The following is an 18,087-nucleotide window of genomic DNA, read 5'->3' as shown; positions in this document are numbered from 1 at the left end:
TTCCGCTCCTAGAGGTAATCCCTGACGTCTCTGTCCATATGTGGACCGTGACGTCAAGGACTAACTCTAAGAGCGGAATACCCTGCAAAAGCAAAGCATCGGCAACGCTCTGGCCAGGGGTTCCACTCCATGAGTAGCCCCTGACGTCACTGTCCATATATGCACAGTGACGTCAAGGGCTTTCCCAAAACAGGAGTCCTCGGCCAGAGATCTTGCGATGCTCTGGCCGGGGACTCCGCTTCTAGAGAGAGCCCCTGAAGTCACTGTCCATTAATTTACAGGGGCTCCTCCTGGAGTGGAATCCCTGGCCAAAGGTTGCCTACGCTCTGGTCGGGGATTCTGCTCTTAGAGGGAGCCCCTGACGTCACTGTCCATATATGGACAGAGACGTCAGGGACTCCCTCTAGAAGCGGAATCCCCAGCCAGTGCATCTGCAATGTTTTGGCCTGGGATTCCGCCCCTAGAGGAAGTTACAGTGGCGCTATCTACAGGGCAGTGTGGCACTATACTAGGAGTCCCTGCTTCCTCACGGAACTGCTTTTCCGTACAGTATCATTTTGTTCAGTACCGAACCGCAGTTCCGTGAGGAAGCAGGGACAAATCGGGGAGCGGATGGGGAGAACGGGGCCCTGCTTCTCAGATGGGGCAGACCAGCCAGGTGGCAAGACGGAGCTTCCTCCTGCAGCACAGAGCGACGGCGCCACTAGAGCATCGATTCAACAATTCTGTTAAAGGAATCCTCAGAGGCCTTGAGGCCGAATTAATCAGATTAATTGCCCAGCCCTAACCCCAATATATAGCTATTACCTAAATCTCTCTCTTTACAATTCATGTAATAGAGGCAAATAGCCAGGGAGAAATGTAAAATCCCTCAATGGAGAGAGCAGAAAGGCTGTTGATGGCTGTGCGCTCATCATAACCCTTCACTCTCCATTTTTGGAATGCAGATACCATTAGCAGAATTTTATTTCCCCGCTCCTGTTAAATGTATATATGGAGTTGGTCTATACAGGTGATCCTTTGCCTCAATGCTGATCACTTTTTTTAGAATTCCTGCTCCTTATTTGTGTGTTTTTTGTTTTGTCATACTCTCTTCTTTGTATCCTTCTCAGCACTTGTCCAGTTACGTTGAACAATTCATCAATGTAGGTGAACAAAACAGCCAGAGTGAAGGATTTTTGCTGAAGCCAGTGCTTTTAACACGGTAAGCTATGTCTGACTGCTACATGTGTTTATTGGACAAATGACTGTAAGAGAAGAACTGTTTGCCTCTCCATGGCACTGGGGGAGGGGAGTGACTGGGGTTGTTTTACTACATAGAGTAAGCATTGTCATTATTGAATTGTCCTGCTCCACAGAAATATCAGACATTTCCAAAGATGGCAATGCAGGACAATGCGAATGATGAAGGATGAGGTGAAAAGCTCATGGAAAAGACTAATGGGAGTGGAAAGTGCCAGCAATATGGATTGCCGCTTTAGACTCAATAATCACAAGATGATGTTTATAGTTAACTCTGAAGATTATATGTATCGCTGGGGAACACTGACTAGAGCCAAAGAGGTAAGCAAACTGGGAAAACCCACAATTCTATTTTTGTTGTCTAAAGGGCACAAGGACAGTAAAGTGTTTATTAACGGGATTTTCCAGGACTAAAGTTCCTATTAGACATGCCGATATTCTTTCATGATTGAGTGATGATTTAGCGAGTCATTTGCGTTCAAGAGACGGTCTATTACACGTAGTTGCTAAAGATTTTCGCTGTTCAGTCGTTACTGCGATCGTTGCACGTTTGCCCACACCTATGAGGTGAACTGCGAACGACTTGAAGATTTCTGATTCAGACGAGGGGGTGTGGCTGTTCCGGGGGAACCCATGGCGATTATCTCTTCCATACGAACGATTATACTAAACTCCATACAATAATCGCTCCGTCTAATAGAGCCTTTAGACAGTCTATCAATGTTTCATTGGTGGGGGTCCTATCACCGGCACCCCTGACAATCGGTTGAATGACATCCACATCCCCTTCATTGTTTGCACAGACACGGTCCCATACATGCGGCTGTGGCTGTGCCTGGTACTGCAACTCTGTCTCACTCGCTTGAACTAAACCGTTCTAGGCACAAACGCTCATACAGAGTTTAACACCTTCAGGACGGACCGCAGGATTTTGTTTTATTTTTTTTACATTTTATCATATTCCGAGAACCAAACATTTATTTTATTTATTATTTTTCCATCAAAGTATCGTGGCATTTTTTGCCTGCAGCCATTGAGTGTCGCAGGCAAGAAACGCTGCGAAAAACACTTTCTCTGCCTCACATTGATTTTATTGGCAGGTCAGATGCATAACCGCTGCAAGAAAGAGCATGCCGCTTTTTTTTACAGCGAGTGGTTAAAAGCCACTGCGGAAAAAGTCTAACCCCCAATCGTTTCGGCTGTTTTTTGGCGTGGATTGCAACGAGGTTTCCGCATCAAAATCTGCATAAATAAGAGGGCCTTATAGGGGGTAAAATACCATGGTAAAATAACTGTATACTATGCTTCCAAGTGATTGGTACAGTTGGAGCTTCTGTTTTTTTTTTTTATACCTTTTAGAAGGCCGTGAGCCATTCCTCTTTTGTTTTATTAACCCCTTAATGACCCGCCTATTTTAGACCTTAATGACCAAGCTATTTTTTACGTTTTTCCATCGTCGCATTCCAAGAGCTATAACCTTTTTATTTTTGCGTCAACATAGCTGTATGTGTTTTTTAATAGCACCGTTTTGAGGTACATATTATTTATTGATTAACTTTTTTTGGGGGGGGAATAGAAAAAAATCGGTATTTTCGCCACTTTTTTGCGTCCTAAATCTACGCCGTATACCGTGTGGTATAAATAACACAATAACTTTATTCAGCGGGTTGTTACGATTTCAACGATACCAAATTTGTATAGAGTTTGTATGTTTTACTACTTACACAGTAAAAACGTTTTTTTTTTCAAAATTATTTGTTTTTATGTCTCCATATTTGAAGAGCCGTAACGTTTTTATTTTTTCGCCGATGCGGTTGTATAAGGGCTTTTTTTTTGCGGGAAGACTTGTAGTTTTCATTGGGACCATTTTGGAGTAGATGTGACTTTTTGATCACTTTTTAATCACATTTGAATCACATTTTTTTTAAAGTCAGGATTCACAGAAAACCGCAATTTTTTCGTTGTTTTTTATTAAAAAAATTTACGGCATTCACCCTGCGTGTTAAGTAATGTAATAGCTTTATAGTCGGGGTCGTTACGGACGCAGCGATACCAAATATGTGTACTTTTTTTACTTTATTTTGTTTTTTTAATACTAAAGTATTTTGTAAGGGGAAAAAGTGGGTTTTTCATTTTTGTTTCACTTTTTTTTTTAAATTAACTTTATTAAACTTTTTACTAATCCCACTATCTCCGATCGCTATTATAATACACTGCAATTCTTCTGTATTGCAGTATATTACTGCCTGTCCGTTTAACATGCCTGCGGCATGATCTAGCAGGCATTCGCTACAGGCAGACCTGGGGGCCTTTATTAGGCCCCCGGCTGGCATTGGAGACACAGACACTCGGCTATCTTATCGCCGGGTGTCAGTGGGATGAGAGGGAGCTCCCTCTCTCCAAAAACCACTGAGATGCGTTGCGTCCGGTCGAGCAGGGACGCTGGCAGCTGAGAGTAGGGAGATTTGACAGCTCCCTGCTCTGTTTACTTTATTCTGATGCAGCGCCGTAAAAAGGCTTATGCATCAGAATAAAGCCTGTTAAGTGGCCGCCGTTAAAAGGCGTATTGGCGGTCACTAACGGGTTAAAGGTCCTCTCCTGGTTTTTTTAAATTATTTTTTCATGTGGGATTGGGAGAATAGATCGGTGGTATTGTTCAAGTATGCACCCAAATACCAGCAGGCACAGTAGAGCAAAGCCTTTGCCCTATGATGCAATAGAGCAGAATGTAACCAAAAACAGGGCAAAAACTGGAGGCATGCACATCCAGCTATAGGAAAGTTTGATGGACCCCTGAGGAAGTAGATCTCTTTGCTAGTGATGCGCCTGGGGCAGGGTATGATGTCAGCCCGTCTGCTGAACGTTCATGCTGTATTTTGAATTTTTGTTTTTTTTGTACACCTTAAATGTTATCTTATCGTGGATTGCTATTTTGTTGTGTGTTTTTAATCATTGTTCTACTAAAATGTGATTTACTTTTCTATAGCTGGATGTGAATACCACTTGGTTTTGGTTACTTTCTCCTGTATTATTAAAGCAGTCGTAGAATGTTCACCAGTTCCCTTTAGAAACACCTCTGGGATCAACCCACGTCTACCTATGAGGAGGATTCATCTGCCCAAATCCATAAATGATACTGAATATTTTCCCACAACACTATAACATCAATCTGCTCATCTTCTGCTCTATAACATGCTGCCCGTATGTAGGACAGTATTTTCTTTTTATGAGATGAATAAATAATCTACTTCTCTCTATTCCCTGTCATAACTGGTTTGCCGCTATCCAAACACTGTGTCTGGTGTAAAATTTGACTGCCTTGTCATGTACTAGTCTTACACAGTGTTGTCTCTGGTTTAGCACATCTTCCCTGTGTGTTCATTTTTAAAGAAAAGGCTCTGAAAGTTTCACAATCATGTAATTTCCGTCCGTACAGATTTGCAACTATTGTGTTTCATTAGAACTGCACTGGAATGACAAAGGTTTTCATATCGTTGGAGACTGGGATGTCATCTTATTGGTGCTAGGACATTGTAGAAAACAACTAGTATCTATTGCAACCAGCACATATATACTGCAGGATTGCAGAGCTGAAGTGTGGCTGGCTCTTGTCTTTTATCTGATTTACACAGATGCACTTCACAAACATCAGAGAGAACTCAAGAGCCAGCAGTAAATTACTCTCTGATGCTACCTGCATCTGCCTGCCTGCCTTTGTAGAAAAAAAAAAAGTTTGTGGCGAAACGCGTCAAAATTACATATTCCCTTTTATTCCTGGTACTACAAGTTACTAACTGAAAATGTTTGTTCCTTCCTGTGTAGTTCCAACCGATGGTATTCCAGAAGCATCATGAGAAGTTTGCAGCTTGGCATAACAGTTGGCTACAAGAGAACGTCAGTCCCAGAGCAGCTGAACTGGTGCAGGACTGGTTGACTGGAGAAGAAGATGAGGAGATGGTTCCTTGCAAGACTGTCTGTGAAGTCTCTGAGGTTCATGGCATGACTGTCACCAGATACAGAGTGCAGTACACACGCAGACCGTCCTCTCCCTGACATAGGTACACATATCCCCTGTCTGCATTTGCTGCTGAGAAACTTTTTTACAGGGCTTGTTTTTTGCTGTTCTTAAAGGGGTGTTTGACACTAAAAGACATTTAAAACCAGTGCCATTATTTTTCAGTTTGTGCTTTGGACACTTTAAATGACCTTCACACGCTGCCCCATTATTACCAAATATGGGGTGAAGAGGACCACCAAACCCGTAACTTTACTGTTAGGACAATTACATTTGGCTTTTCTACAGTTATTGATCAATTTATGAGCCATTGATGGCAAGAAGTTCTGGGACTGGCCATTCCTATTGCAATCCAAAGTGTTGCTTGGAGACCAGTGAAATTTTTGTTGAAATGACCGAAATTAAATTGGATTGGTGTTTGGTACGGTAATTTTCTAAATTGGTTCCATACGTTAGATTTCAATTTCATATGGTGGTACCACCTAAAGCATTTTAATACTGCCTCTTGTGTTTCTTCATTTTATTTAATAACGAAGCTAAAGAAAACTGGGGATCCCTTACTAAAAAGCGCAAGAAATCAACAAAATGAAAACATTTACTGTGCTACATGAAGATTAAGCACTTGGAATGATCTAGAATATGAACTTGTATTACCCTGTTACCCATAAACCTTTTGCCTTTATCTGGCACTACCTAAACACAGTATTTCGGTCTCTGTAATTCTGAAAATGAGGGTTTGTGAAAGGGTTTGATTATAAAAGTATTCAATAAAACCGTAAATATTATTATTATTATTATTTTTGTCTATACTGACCCTATATAATGTTTAAAATAATTAAAGTGCTGTAAAATTAACATTGAACATGTGTGGTTAATACATTGTATACTTGTATTAACCCGTTAGTGACCGGCCCATAGTCTTTTTACGTCGGTCACTAACGGGCCTTATTCCGATGACATAGACTTTTTACGTCGCGGCATCGGAATAAGTAAACAGAGCAGGGAGCTGTCAAATCTCCCTGCTCTCAGCTGCCAGAGGCGCGTCCCTGCTCTGCCGGGTGAGATCGATATTAGTATCGATCTCACCCGTTTAACCCCTCTGAGTGGTTTTGGAGAGAGGGAGCTCCCTCTCATCCCACCGACACCCGGCGATACGATCGCCGAGTGTCTGTGTCTCCAATGGCAGCCAGGGGCCTAATAAAGGCCCCCAGGTCTGCCTGGAGTGAATGCCTGCTAGATCATGCCGCAGGCATGACCTAGCAGATGCCTGTCCGTTTTAAACGGACAGGCAGTAATACACTGCAATACAAAAGTATTGCAGTGTATTATAATAGCGATCGCAGAATCGCATATTATAGTCCCCTAGTGGGACTAGTAAAAAAAAAGTTTAATAAAGTTAATTTTAAAAAAAATGTGGAAAAAAATGAAAAACCCAGCTTTTCCCCTTACAAAATGCTTTACTATTAAAAAAACAAAATAAAGTTAAAAAGTTACACATATTTGGTATCGCCGCGTCCGTAACGACCCCGACTATAAAGCTATTACATTATTTAACCCGCACGGTGAACGCCGTAAAAAATTTAATAAAAAAACTATGGAAAAATTGCTGTTTTCTGTGAATCCTGACTTTAAAAAAATTTGATAAAAAGTGATCAAAAAGTCGCATCTACTCCAAAAATGGTACCAATAAAAACTACAAGTCTTCCCGCAAAAAAAAGCCCTTATACAACCGCATCGGCGAAAAAATAAAAACGTTACGGCTCTTCAAATATGGAGACACAAAAACAAACAAATTTTGAAAAAAAAAGCGTTTTTACTGTGTAGAAGTAGTAAAATATACAAAAACTATACAAATTTGGTATCGTTGCAATCGTAACAACCCGCTGAATAAAGTTATTGTGTTATTTATACCACACGGTAAACGGCGTCGTTTTAAGATGCGAAAAAGGGTGGCGAAATTTCAGGTTTTTTTCTATTTCCCCCCCAAATAAAAGTTAATAAGTTAATCAATAAATAATGTCCCAAAAAATGGTGCTATTAAAAAATACAACTTGTCCCGCAAAAAAACAAGACCTTATACAGCTATGTCGACGCAAAAATAAAAAGGTTATAGCTCTTGGAATGCGACGATTGAAAAACGTAAAAAATAGCTTGGTCATTAAGGTTTAAAATAGGCTGGTCATTAAGGGGTTAAAGGAAAACTTCAGTCAAAAATGTAAAATCACTGCAACATTGTATTATGTAACTTGAATTGTAGACATTTGTGCCCCTTGTGGTTTAAACATTGTATCCACTCTAGCACACAGCAGTGAGTTTCAGCCTCATTGATTGCTGGCTCCCTGCATGTGGCAATAGTGAAACAAGTTATAGGCTTGTTTTTGTGACTGACTGCAAGGATGAGTTTGTTTAACCCCTAAACAACAAGCGACTGATATATCCGTCACAAGCGGGTGCTAGTTCCCACATCAAGATGGATATAGCCGTCACTCGTATCTCGTGGGTACTGGCACTGTACCCACGAGATCAGCGACAGGAGCACGGCTTTTATACACAGCCTGGCTCACGCCGCAACTGCCGGAATCAAAGGGCACTCCGATTCCGGAAGTTTAACCCCCTTCGATTCTGTGATCAATTGCGACCATGGCATCTAAGGGGTTTGAAACAGGGAGCTCCCTCTGTCACCACATTGGCACACCCGCGACCCGATCGTGGGGTGCCGATGGTTTACCATGGCATCCGGGATCCTAATAAAGGCCCCCAGGTCTTGGCATCAGTAATTGCCTATTAGGCCATGCTTGAGGCATGGCCAAATAGATTGCCTGTCAGTTTTACACGGACAGGCAATAATTGTTTGGTATACCAAAAGTAGTGTGTTTCATAGATATAAAAAATACTTTATTATTAAATTGTTATTAAAAACAATGTTTGGATGTAATTTACGTTGCGCCAAAGTCCCCTAGATTGGCACAATATGACAATTTATGTCTAAATTAAATTGCTCCAATTCTGTAGTAGTATATTGATTTATATAGACGACTGACCTCTCAGTGTTGGTGAGAAAACAGTCAATTGCAAGCAAAAAATTATTATTAAGGTTCCCCCAACGGGCTGTAGATAAAGCCCAGCGATGGGGAAACCCCTACATCAATCTTGCTGCAATGGGTTCCATGTACATGCATATAACTGCATAGATTGCATGCACAAATATCCTGTGTGAGCAGACACGACACAGCAGAGTCGAAACTGCTGCGTGCCAGCAACTACACAGGAGTAGGAAAGGAACAAGCCACAACAAGTGACAGCACTGTTGAATTGCCTAGATAGTGACCTGTGAATGATGTATCAGCAAATACTCTGCCCTGTCAGGAAGTCAATGACTTGCGAATCACAGCTTGTGTGTTATCATGTATGTGTATCTCGGCATAGCAGAGTTGAAACTGCTATGCTGTGACAGCTCTGCAAGGGGGAGTAACAGATCGGCCTCTGGGTCAGATACAGAAATCAGAAATTTTGACCAGGACAAAGGTCAGGCAAATTCCCCGAGGAGACACTCAGCCTCAAGGACTGATTACAATACCGTCCCGGAAGTCCCTTTTTTACGGGACAGAGGGAGATGGGGCTTCAGAGGGTCCCAGAGAGGGAAAGGGAAGAGAAAAGATCAACAGAGAAGATGACCTCACAAATGACCAATTCTCTGGGAGATTCCATGAGAGTGATCAACTTATCGCAACATTCCCTTACTGACACACAAACACAAGTCCTGCAGAAGGGTCTTAATTTTTGTCTCACGACGCGTCTTAATAAATTTACAGTGATCAAAGACTTGCACCTTTTTGGTAGGAAATTGATATATAAAAAGATATTTTCAGCAAGAGATACTTACCCCAGTAACCCTGCAGAAGAACTGACACCATATTTTCCAGATTCACTGGACTTTACAGGACAGGAGGCAGCAACCTTGAGAGATCTTGAAGCACTGTTATCGGACAATATGACCGATGGAGATGTACACATGTCAGAACCTCAGAGCAGAAAACATCTTAAAGCAAAATCAATCACTATGCCTCCTATGGACACTTGTCCAGCGGTGAAAGTTTTTCTAGACTTGGTGAGTCAAGACATATTGTCACTCCCATATCATAGAATAGAGAATAACATCACTGAAGAGGAACGTCATGCATTACAGCAACTCCGATTGTGGCATGACGTTGTCCTTAAACAATCGGACAAGGGGGGTAATATTGTTATCTGGCCTAAGGATCAATATATACGTGAAGCAAAGAGGCAGTTACTTGACAAACAGTGCTACAAACCATTATGGGGGGATCCGACAGCTCAATTCTTGAGTGAATATAATTTAATGATTTCAGAAGCTCTCACAGTGGGAGCGATCACTCCCAATGAAAAAAGCTTTCTCTCCATCAAGGATCCTAGGGTTTCCACCTTCTATATGCTCCCCAAGGTTCACAAAAATCTTGTGAACCCTCCAGGTAGGCCTATTGTCTCTGGTGTGGGAAATCTCACGGAAAAGTGCAACAAGTGGCTTGATAATGAACTCCGTGATATTGTGTCCAACTTACCTTCCCACACCAGAGACACTATGCAAATACTTAAAGAATTGGATGGAATCAGTCTCAACCAAGATGAAATTTTAGTAACCTGTGACGTGGAAAGCCTTTATACCAGCATTAATCACTCTAGAGGTTGTTTAGTGGTAGACTACTATCTATCTAGAGACTTGAGTCTGAACCCTGTGAGGAAGGACTTTATTCTTCAAGCATTGAGATTTATCCTCACACGGAACTATTTTATATTTGATGGGCGGTTTTACCTGCAGATTAGGGGCACGGCGATGGGAGCAGCTGTGGCCCCTACATTCGCTAACATCTATCTTGGTTGGTGGGAAGAGGCAATTGTTTTTTGTGATGAGCTAAAAATCCTGACGGATAGTGTCTGTCTTTGGAGGCGTTTCATTGACGACATATTCGTCATATGGGGGGGTTCCGTTCTGGATTTGGAAAATTTCATTGATAAATTGAATGACAATGAATTTAATCTGAAGTTGACCCTTGACTATAATCAGCAGTTGATTCCGTTTTTGGATGTCCTCATTTACACAGATTCAGAGAGGAATCTACATACGGATCTTCACAGAAAGGTGACTGCCACCAACAGCCTATTAGCTGCTGAAAGTGCACACTCAAAAAAACACAATCAGGGCAATACCAAAGGGGGAATTTTTGAGATTGAGACGCAATTGCTCAACCTTTATCAACTTCAAAAAACGAGCAGTTGAATTGAAGCCTAGGCTGCAGGCGAGACACTATTCTAATCGTAACATCAAGGAGGCCTATAACATAGCATTAAGAACTAACCGTGAAGAATTGCTCACTTCTAAAAAGACACAATCTGTGAAAGCTGTCACAACTTGTGAATTTCAAACACAGCCTAGATTCATCACAGACTACCATGCAGACTGGGACAGTATGATGCAGATCATAAACAAACATTGGCATGTACTTAAATCTGACCCTAATCTTAACACAATTTTGGGAGAGAGGGCCCTTTCAGGGTATCGCAAAGGAACCAGTATTTCGAATCTTCTGGTTGCAAGCCATTTCACGCGGGGTGAAGGTAACAGGAGGGTCCAAAATGCAGGGTTTTTCCCTTGCAAGCTATGCAAGGCGTGTAGAATTTTGACCACAACCAAGCAGTTCACTGATGGTTTTGGAGTACTGTATAAGATCAAAGAACATATGAATTGTGGCTCTGAAGGAGTCGTGTATTGTTTGGAGTGCCCCTGCGGCTTGAGGTATGTGGGTAAAACGATCAGAGCACTCAAAATACGTATGGGAGAACATATCAGGACAATCGTAAATTATGACAAAACTGAGAGAGAATGCAAATTCCAAAATAAAATATTCACACCCACTCCAATTGCCAAACATTTTAAAAAGAGACACAATCTGGAATGGCAGACCTTGAAAGGTTGGGCCATTTGCAAACTCAATATGGGTATTAGAGGGGGCAACCTCGATGAGGTCCTATTGAAGAGAGAAAGCGAGTGGATATTCCGTATGAATTCCGTTAAACCATTTGGTTTAAACGAAAATTTCAACTTTGGTTGCTTCCTTTGAATCCGGAACTATCTAGGATCTCTGATAAGGAAGATCTTTAATTATTTAATTATGAACCTACTGAGCTTTATACCCATAATTTGTACCTTGGGATACATACCGAATTATTAACATAGTTCAGTACTATGGATCTATGAGTTTATCCTTACCCGATATGGTTATACCCATTGACAGTAGTCTCTTTTTGAAACTCATTGATTTTCTCGTCTCACCCATGGTTATGAGTGATTGAGATTGATCTTTTTAGTACTGTTTTTGTCATCAATAAAATGACTAATGGACTATATTTATACAATATGTTCTGGCATTATCCAGGGATGGCTTATGGTGATGATTTTTGTCATGCATTTCCCTTTCCCCTTTTCTCCCTTCCACCTTTTCTGTCACATCGTTATTATATTCACATTCAAACTATCGATCCTGCAGTATAACACTGTGTGTACTCTAATTATATATTATAGTGTCTGGATCTAACTTCTAACTTAGCTTCTTGTTACAACTAGATAGGTTTGAGCTTGGGCAATGTTATTCTAACATGGATACAATCCTGGAACTAAACGGAAGTATCATGTTGCACTGTTACTTTGTCTCCACTCCTAAACTGTTTGGATTGGTCACCATTCCTGTCAATCAGGAATTTTTTTTGCATATCTGGCCTCTGATTCCGGCGGTCACCACCCCTGGAAGAAGCCGGAAGTACCGGCGAAACGCGCGTCAACAAAAGCCGGGAGCACGGCCGATCTGTTACTCCCCCTTGCAGAGCTGTCACAGCATAGCAGTTTCAACTCTGCTATGCCGAGATACACATACATGATAACACACAAGCTGTGATTCGCAAGTCATTGACTGCCTGACAGGGCAGAGTATTTGCTGATACATCATTCACAGGTCACTATCTAGGCAATTCAACAGTGCTGACACTTGTTGTGGCTTGTTCCTTTCCTACTCCTGTGTAGTTGCTGGCACGCAGCAGTTTCGACTCTGCTGTGTCGTGTCTGCTCACACAGGATATTTGTGCATGCAATCTATGCAGTTATATGCATGTACATGGAACCCATTGCAGCAAGATTGATGTAGGGGTTTCCCCATCGCTGGGCTTTATCTACAGCCCGTTGGAGGAACCTTAATAATAATTTTTTGCTTGCAATTGACTGTTTTCTCACCAACACTGAGAGGTCAGTCGTCTATATAAATCAATATACTACTACAGAATTGGAGCAATTTAATTTAGACATAATTTGTCATATTGTGCCAATCTAGGGGACTTTGGCGCAACGTAAATTACATCCAACATTGTTTTTAATAACAATTTAATAATAAAGTATTTTTTATTTTTTATATCTATGAAACACACTACTTTTCCCACTCCCCCTGTTCCTTCAATCATACATTGACAATCGGTGGTGTACACCTAGTGTGAGTTACTCCGACATATATTATATATAAATTGTACGGGGGTAATACCCATCCAAATATATTTGGTATATCAAATCATTTATATCTTCTATCAGAAAATCGCTTTGTGAAGTCCCCTAGTAGGACTAAAAAAAAGATTAAATAAAGTTTATGAAGAAAAAAAATAGTATCAGTAAAAATAAAATAACCACTTTTTTCCCATTTAACCCTTTCCAGCATTTTCACGTACATGCACGTCAGGGAATGCAGCCTGTTCGCACATTCTCACATGATAGAGATCGTGTGGGCTCAGAAGCAGTGCCCGCACGATCGCCGCAGGAGCCCGGCTATAACTTCAATCTCAGCCGTTTAACCCATTAAATGCTGCAGTCAATAGCGACCGCAGCATTTAAATCTATTGACAGAGGAAGGGAGCTCCCTCTGTCACCCATCGGCGATTGCGATGTCAGGCCGCCAACGGGTTGCCATGGCAGCCGGGTGTCTAACAAAGACCCCCAGGCCTGTCCTGGCTGTATGCCTATTATGCCGTGCCAGAAGCATGGCCTAATAGATTGCCTGTCAGTTTTACACTGACAGGCAATAATGCTTTGGTGTACTAAGTATACATAAGCATTATATCTGCGATCAGAAGATCACATGGTGATGTCCACTAGTGGGACTTAAATAAATTAAAAACAGTCCGTTTTTGAAAATATATTTAAAAAAACGTAATCAGTAAAAATAAAACCATTATTTTTCAATAAAAAGTGGTTTTATTTAACCCCTTCCCGACATTTGACGTAAATGTACGTCATGGAAAGCATTGACTTCCCGCAAAATGCCGTACATTTACGTCAAATGTTTGGCACCGGCTCAGAAGCTGACTCGGTGCCATCATCGTCGGATCTCAGCTGTATCTTACAGCTGACATCCGACTGTAACGGCGGGGACCGAAATTAGCTTCGATTCCCGCCATTAACCCCTTAAGTGCAGCGCTCAAACGCGATCGCTGCATTTAAGGTGTTTGCAGCTCATCGGAGCCCCAGCAATGAAATTGCCGGGGTTCCGGTGGATGCAATGGCAACCGGAGGCCTAATACTGGCCTCCCGGTCTGCCTAGCACCGAAGCCGGTCAAGATCCGCCCGGAGGCGGAGCCTGATCGGCTTCCGTAGCTGCCGGCAAGATGGCGCCGGGTCAGGAGCTAATCCGGCGTCATCAGCGGTGGAAGTCAGCTGTACTGTACAGCTGACATCCACCTGTAACGGCAGGAACCGGACCTAGCTCCGATCCCTGCCATTAACCCCTTCGATGCAGCAATCGAAAGCGATTGCTGCATCGTAGCGGTTACTAGCAGATCGCCAGCCCTGAGAGGCAATCGGGACTGGCGACTGCTGTTATGGCAACAGGAGACACAATGGTCTCCTGCTCTGCCATTACCGAAGCCGATTTAGGCCCCGCCGGGAGGCGAAGCCTAATCGGCTTGCTGTCAGTGAATGACTGACAGATCTAATACATTGCACTACATAGGTAGTGCAATGTATTAGAATAAAAAAAATCTGACCATTGGAGCTTCAAGTCCCCTAGTGGGACTTGAAGAAAAGTGTAAAAAAAGTGCAAAAAATAAAAGTTTGAAAACAATAAAAGTTTCAAGTAATCAAATAAAACACAATCCCCCTTTTACTCTTATCAAGTCCTTTATTATTGAAAAATAATAATAAACCATATGTATTTGGTATCGTAACGACCTGAGGTATCAAAATATTATATTATATTTATTGCACGCGGTGAACAGCGTAAAAAAAAAACGTAAAAAACGTTACCAGAGTTTCTGTTTTTTGGTCACTTTGCCCTACAAATATTAGAATAAAAAGTGATCAAAAAGTCGTATCCAAAAATGGTACCTATAAAAACTATAGCTCGTCCCGCAAAAAACAAGCCCTCATACACCTCCGTCGACAAAAAAATTAAAAAGTTATGGTTCTCACAACTTGGCGACAGAAAAAATACATTCTGTTTACAAAAGTAATTTTATTGTGCAAAAAGTTGTAAAACATAAAAAAGTGCTATAAATTAGGTATCGCCGGAATCGTACTGACCCACAGAATAAAGTTAACATGTAATTTATAACGAATGGTGAACGCTGTATAAAAAAAACGAAAAAAGCTGTGCCAGAATTGCGGTTTTTTGTTTACCTGGCATCCCAAAAAATAGGATAAAAGGTGATCAAAAAGTCACATGTACCAATAATAACTACAGCTCGTCCCGCAACAAACCAGCCCTCATACCGCTACGTCTATGAAAAATAAAATTAGTTATGGCTCCAATAGGTCAGGAAATAAAAAAATATGCAGTTGTGCCGGCCCGAGGGGAACATTTCTTCTGTTTCAAGAGGCGATTTATCAAGGACCTAAAATTAGGGAACCAGGAAGGGGAGAGCCCAAACATATCCGCTGGAAGCGACGGTGCCTGTATTATACCGGGACAACACTTTCCCAGCAAAATTCCCCAAACTACAAAAGGTGCGGAGTGTGGACCAAAAGGGGGATAAGAAATGACACCATTTATCAGTGCGACACTGGCCTGTGCGGAAAGGATTGCTTCACAGCGTAACACACATCTATGGATTATTATTATTTTTTTTTTATACCACCTGACTATGCCCATTATATACTCCGCCCAGCTTACATGGACCCCCACATTATAAAACAACAGCAATACTCAAACAAATATAGTACCAAGCAAAATCCGCTCTCCAAAAGCCAAATGGTGCTCCCTCGGCTCTGAACCCTACAGCGTCCCCAAACAGCAGTTTCCTTCAACATATATGGCATCGTCATACCCGGGAGAACCCTTTTAACAATTTTTGGGGTGTGTGTCTCCAGCGTCATAAGCTGGGCATGACATATTTGCCACTGAATGGCATATCTAGGGAAAAATATAAATTTTTAATTTGCACCATCCGCAGCGCATTCATTTATGGAAAAGACCTGTGGGGTGAAAATGCTCACTACACCCCTTAATAAATGCCTTGAGGGGTGCAGTTTCCATAGTGGGGGTCACTTATCAGGGGTTTCTTTTTATTATTTCACATCTGAGCCTCTGCAGTTGTGAACCAATACTTTCTAAATCGCCAAATTAGGCATCCACTCCGCATGGTACTCTTCACTTCTGAGCCCTGTCATATGTCCAGACAAAAGATTAGGGCCACATGTAGGGTGTTTCTAAAACTGGGAAACACCGCATAATAATTAGAGAGCTGTCTTGTTATGGTGGCACAAGCCGGGCACCACATATTGGCATATCTATGGAAAAAAATCCCATTTTCACTCTGCAACATCGAGTGAACACTAATTTCTACAAAACACCTGCAGGGTTAAAATGCTTACTACACCCCTTGGTAAATGCATTGAGGGGTGTAGTTTCCAAAATGGGGTCACTTCTGGGGGGTTTCCACTGTTTTGGGCCCACAGGCGCCCAGAAACCAATCCAGCAACATCTGCACCTCCAAATGGCGGTCCTTCCCTTCTGAGCCCTGCCGTTTGCCCAAACAGCAGTTTATGACCACATATGGGGTATTGCCGTACTCGGGAGAAATTGCTTTACAAATGTTGGGTTCTTTTTTTCCTTTATTTGTTGAGAAAATGAAAAAATTTGCACTAAAGCTACGTCTTATTGAAGAAAAAGGACTGTTTTTATTTTCACTGCATAATTCTAATAAATTCTATGAAACATCTGTGGGGTCAAAATGCTCACTACACCCCTAGATGAATTCCTCAAGAGGTGTAGTTTCCTAAATGGAGTCCCTTTTTGGGCGTTTTCATTGTTTTGTCCCCTCAGGGGCTTTGCAAATGTGACCTGGCCTCCGCAAATCATTCCTGCTAAATGTGATCTCAAAAAGCCAAATAGTGCTCTTTCCCTTCTAAGCCCTGCCGTGTGTCCAAACAGCCGTTTATTACCACATGTGGGGTATTGTTTTACTCGGGAGAAATTGCTTTACAAATTTTGTGGTGCTTTTTCTCCTTCAGTCCTTCTGGAAATGAGAAAAAATTAGCTAAACCTAGATTTTTTTTGAAAAAATTTAGATTATTATTTTCAGGGACTACTTCCAATAATTTCTGCAAAAAAACTGTGGGGTCAAATCGCTCACTATACCCCTAGATAATTTCCTCAATGGGTGTAGTCTCCAAAATGGGGTCACTTGTGGGGGGTTTCCACTGTTTTGTCCCCTCAGGGGCTTTGTAAATGTGACATGGCCTCCGCAAACCATTCCTGCTAAATGTGAACTCCAAAAGCCAAATAGCGCTCTTTTCCTTCTCGGCCACGCCGTGTCTCCAAACAACCGTTTATTACCACATGTGGGGTATTGTTTTACTCGGGAGAAATTGCTTTACAAATTTTGCGGTGCTTTTTCTCCTTCAGTCCTTGTGGAAATTAGCTAAACCTACATTTTCTTTGAAAAAATTTAGATTGTCATTTTCAGGGCCTACTTCCAATAATTTATGCAAAAAAACTGTTGCGTCAAAACGCTCACTATACCCCTAGATAATTTCCTCAATGGGTGTAGTTTCCAAAATGGGGTCACTTGTGGGGGGTTTCCACTGTTTTGTTCCCTCAGGGGCTTTGTAAATGTGACATGGCCTCCGCAAACCATTCCTGCTAAATGTGAACTCCAAAAGCCAAATAGCGCTCTTTCCCTTCTCAGCCACGCCGTGTCTCTAAACAACCGTTGTTTACCACATGTGAGGTATTGTTTTACTCGGGAGAAATTGCTTTACAAATTTTGCGGTGCTTTTTCTCCTTTAGTGCTTGTGGAAATTAGAAAAAAAATCTGTAAACCTACATTTTCTTTGAAGAAATGTTGATTTTAATTTTCACGGCCTACTTCCAATAATTTCTGTAAAAAACCTGTGCGGTCAAAATGCTCACTACACCCCTAGATAATTTCCTTGAGGTGTCTAGTTTCCCAGATGGGGTCACTTTTGGGGGATTTTTACTGTTTTGTCACTGCAAGAGCCCTTCAAACCTGACATGGTGCCTAAAATATATTCTAACAAAAATAAGGCCCCAAAATCCACTAGGTGCTCCTTTGCTTCTGAGGCCGGTGCTTCATTCCAGTAGCACGCTACGGCCACATGTGGGATATTTCCTAAAACTGCAGAAACTGGGCAACAAATATTGAGTTGGATTTCTCTGGTAAAACCTTCTGTGTTATAAAAAAAATTGTATTAAAAATTTATTTCTGCAGAAAAATATGAAATTTGTAAATTTCACCTCTACTTTGCTTTAATTCCTGTGAAA

At 41.6% G+C, this 18,087-nt stretch overlaps 1 protein-coding gene across 4 annotated transcripts in view; it reads left to right on the top strand.

Annotated features, from left to right (window-relative positions):
• SIN3B (SIN3 transcription regulator family member B) overlaps positions 1-18,087 on the top strand; it is a 75,423-nt gene that overhangs the window by 53,679 nt on the left and 3,657 nt on the right. For 2 of the 4 annotated variants that reach the window (XM_075825317.1, XM_075825318.1), the window contains exons 18-20: positions 1,113-1,204; positions 1,359-1,563; positions 5,065-6,112. In XM_075825317.1, the coding sequence (XP_075681432.1) occupies positions 1,113-1,204; positions 1,359-1,563; positions 5,065-5,295 (528 nt within the window). In that variant the 3' untranslated portion in view covers positions 5,296-6,112. Of the gene's footprint in view, positions 1-1,112; positions 1,205-1,358; positions 1,564-5,064; positions 6,113-18,087 lie in introns of those variants that run through there. The other 2 variants (XM_075825319.1, XM_075825320.1) reach the window with 2 other exon arrangements.

Source organism: Rhinoderma darwinii, chromosome 1 (genome assembly GCF_050947455.1).
Source record: "Rhinoderma darwinii isolate aRhiDar2 chromosome 1, aRhiDar2.hap1, whole genome shotgun sequence".
In the NCBI taxonomy this organism is placed as follows: Eukaryota; Metazoa; Chordata; class Amphibia; order Anura; family Rhinodermatidae; genus Rhinoderma; species Rhinoderma darwinii.
The sequence above is the reverse complement of the archived record's forward strand: the minus strand, read 5'-3'. Positions and strand labels throughout refer to the sequence as shown.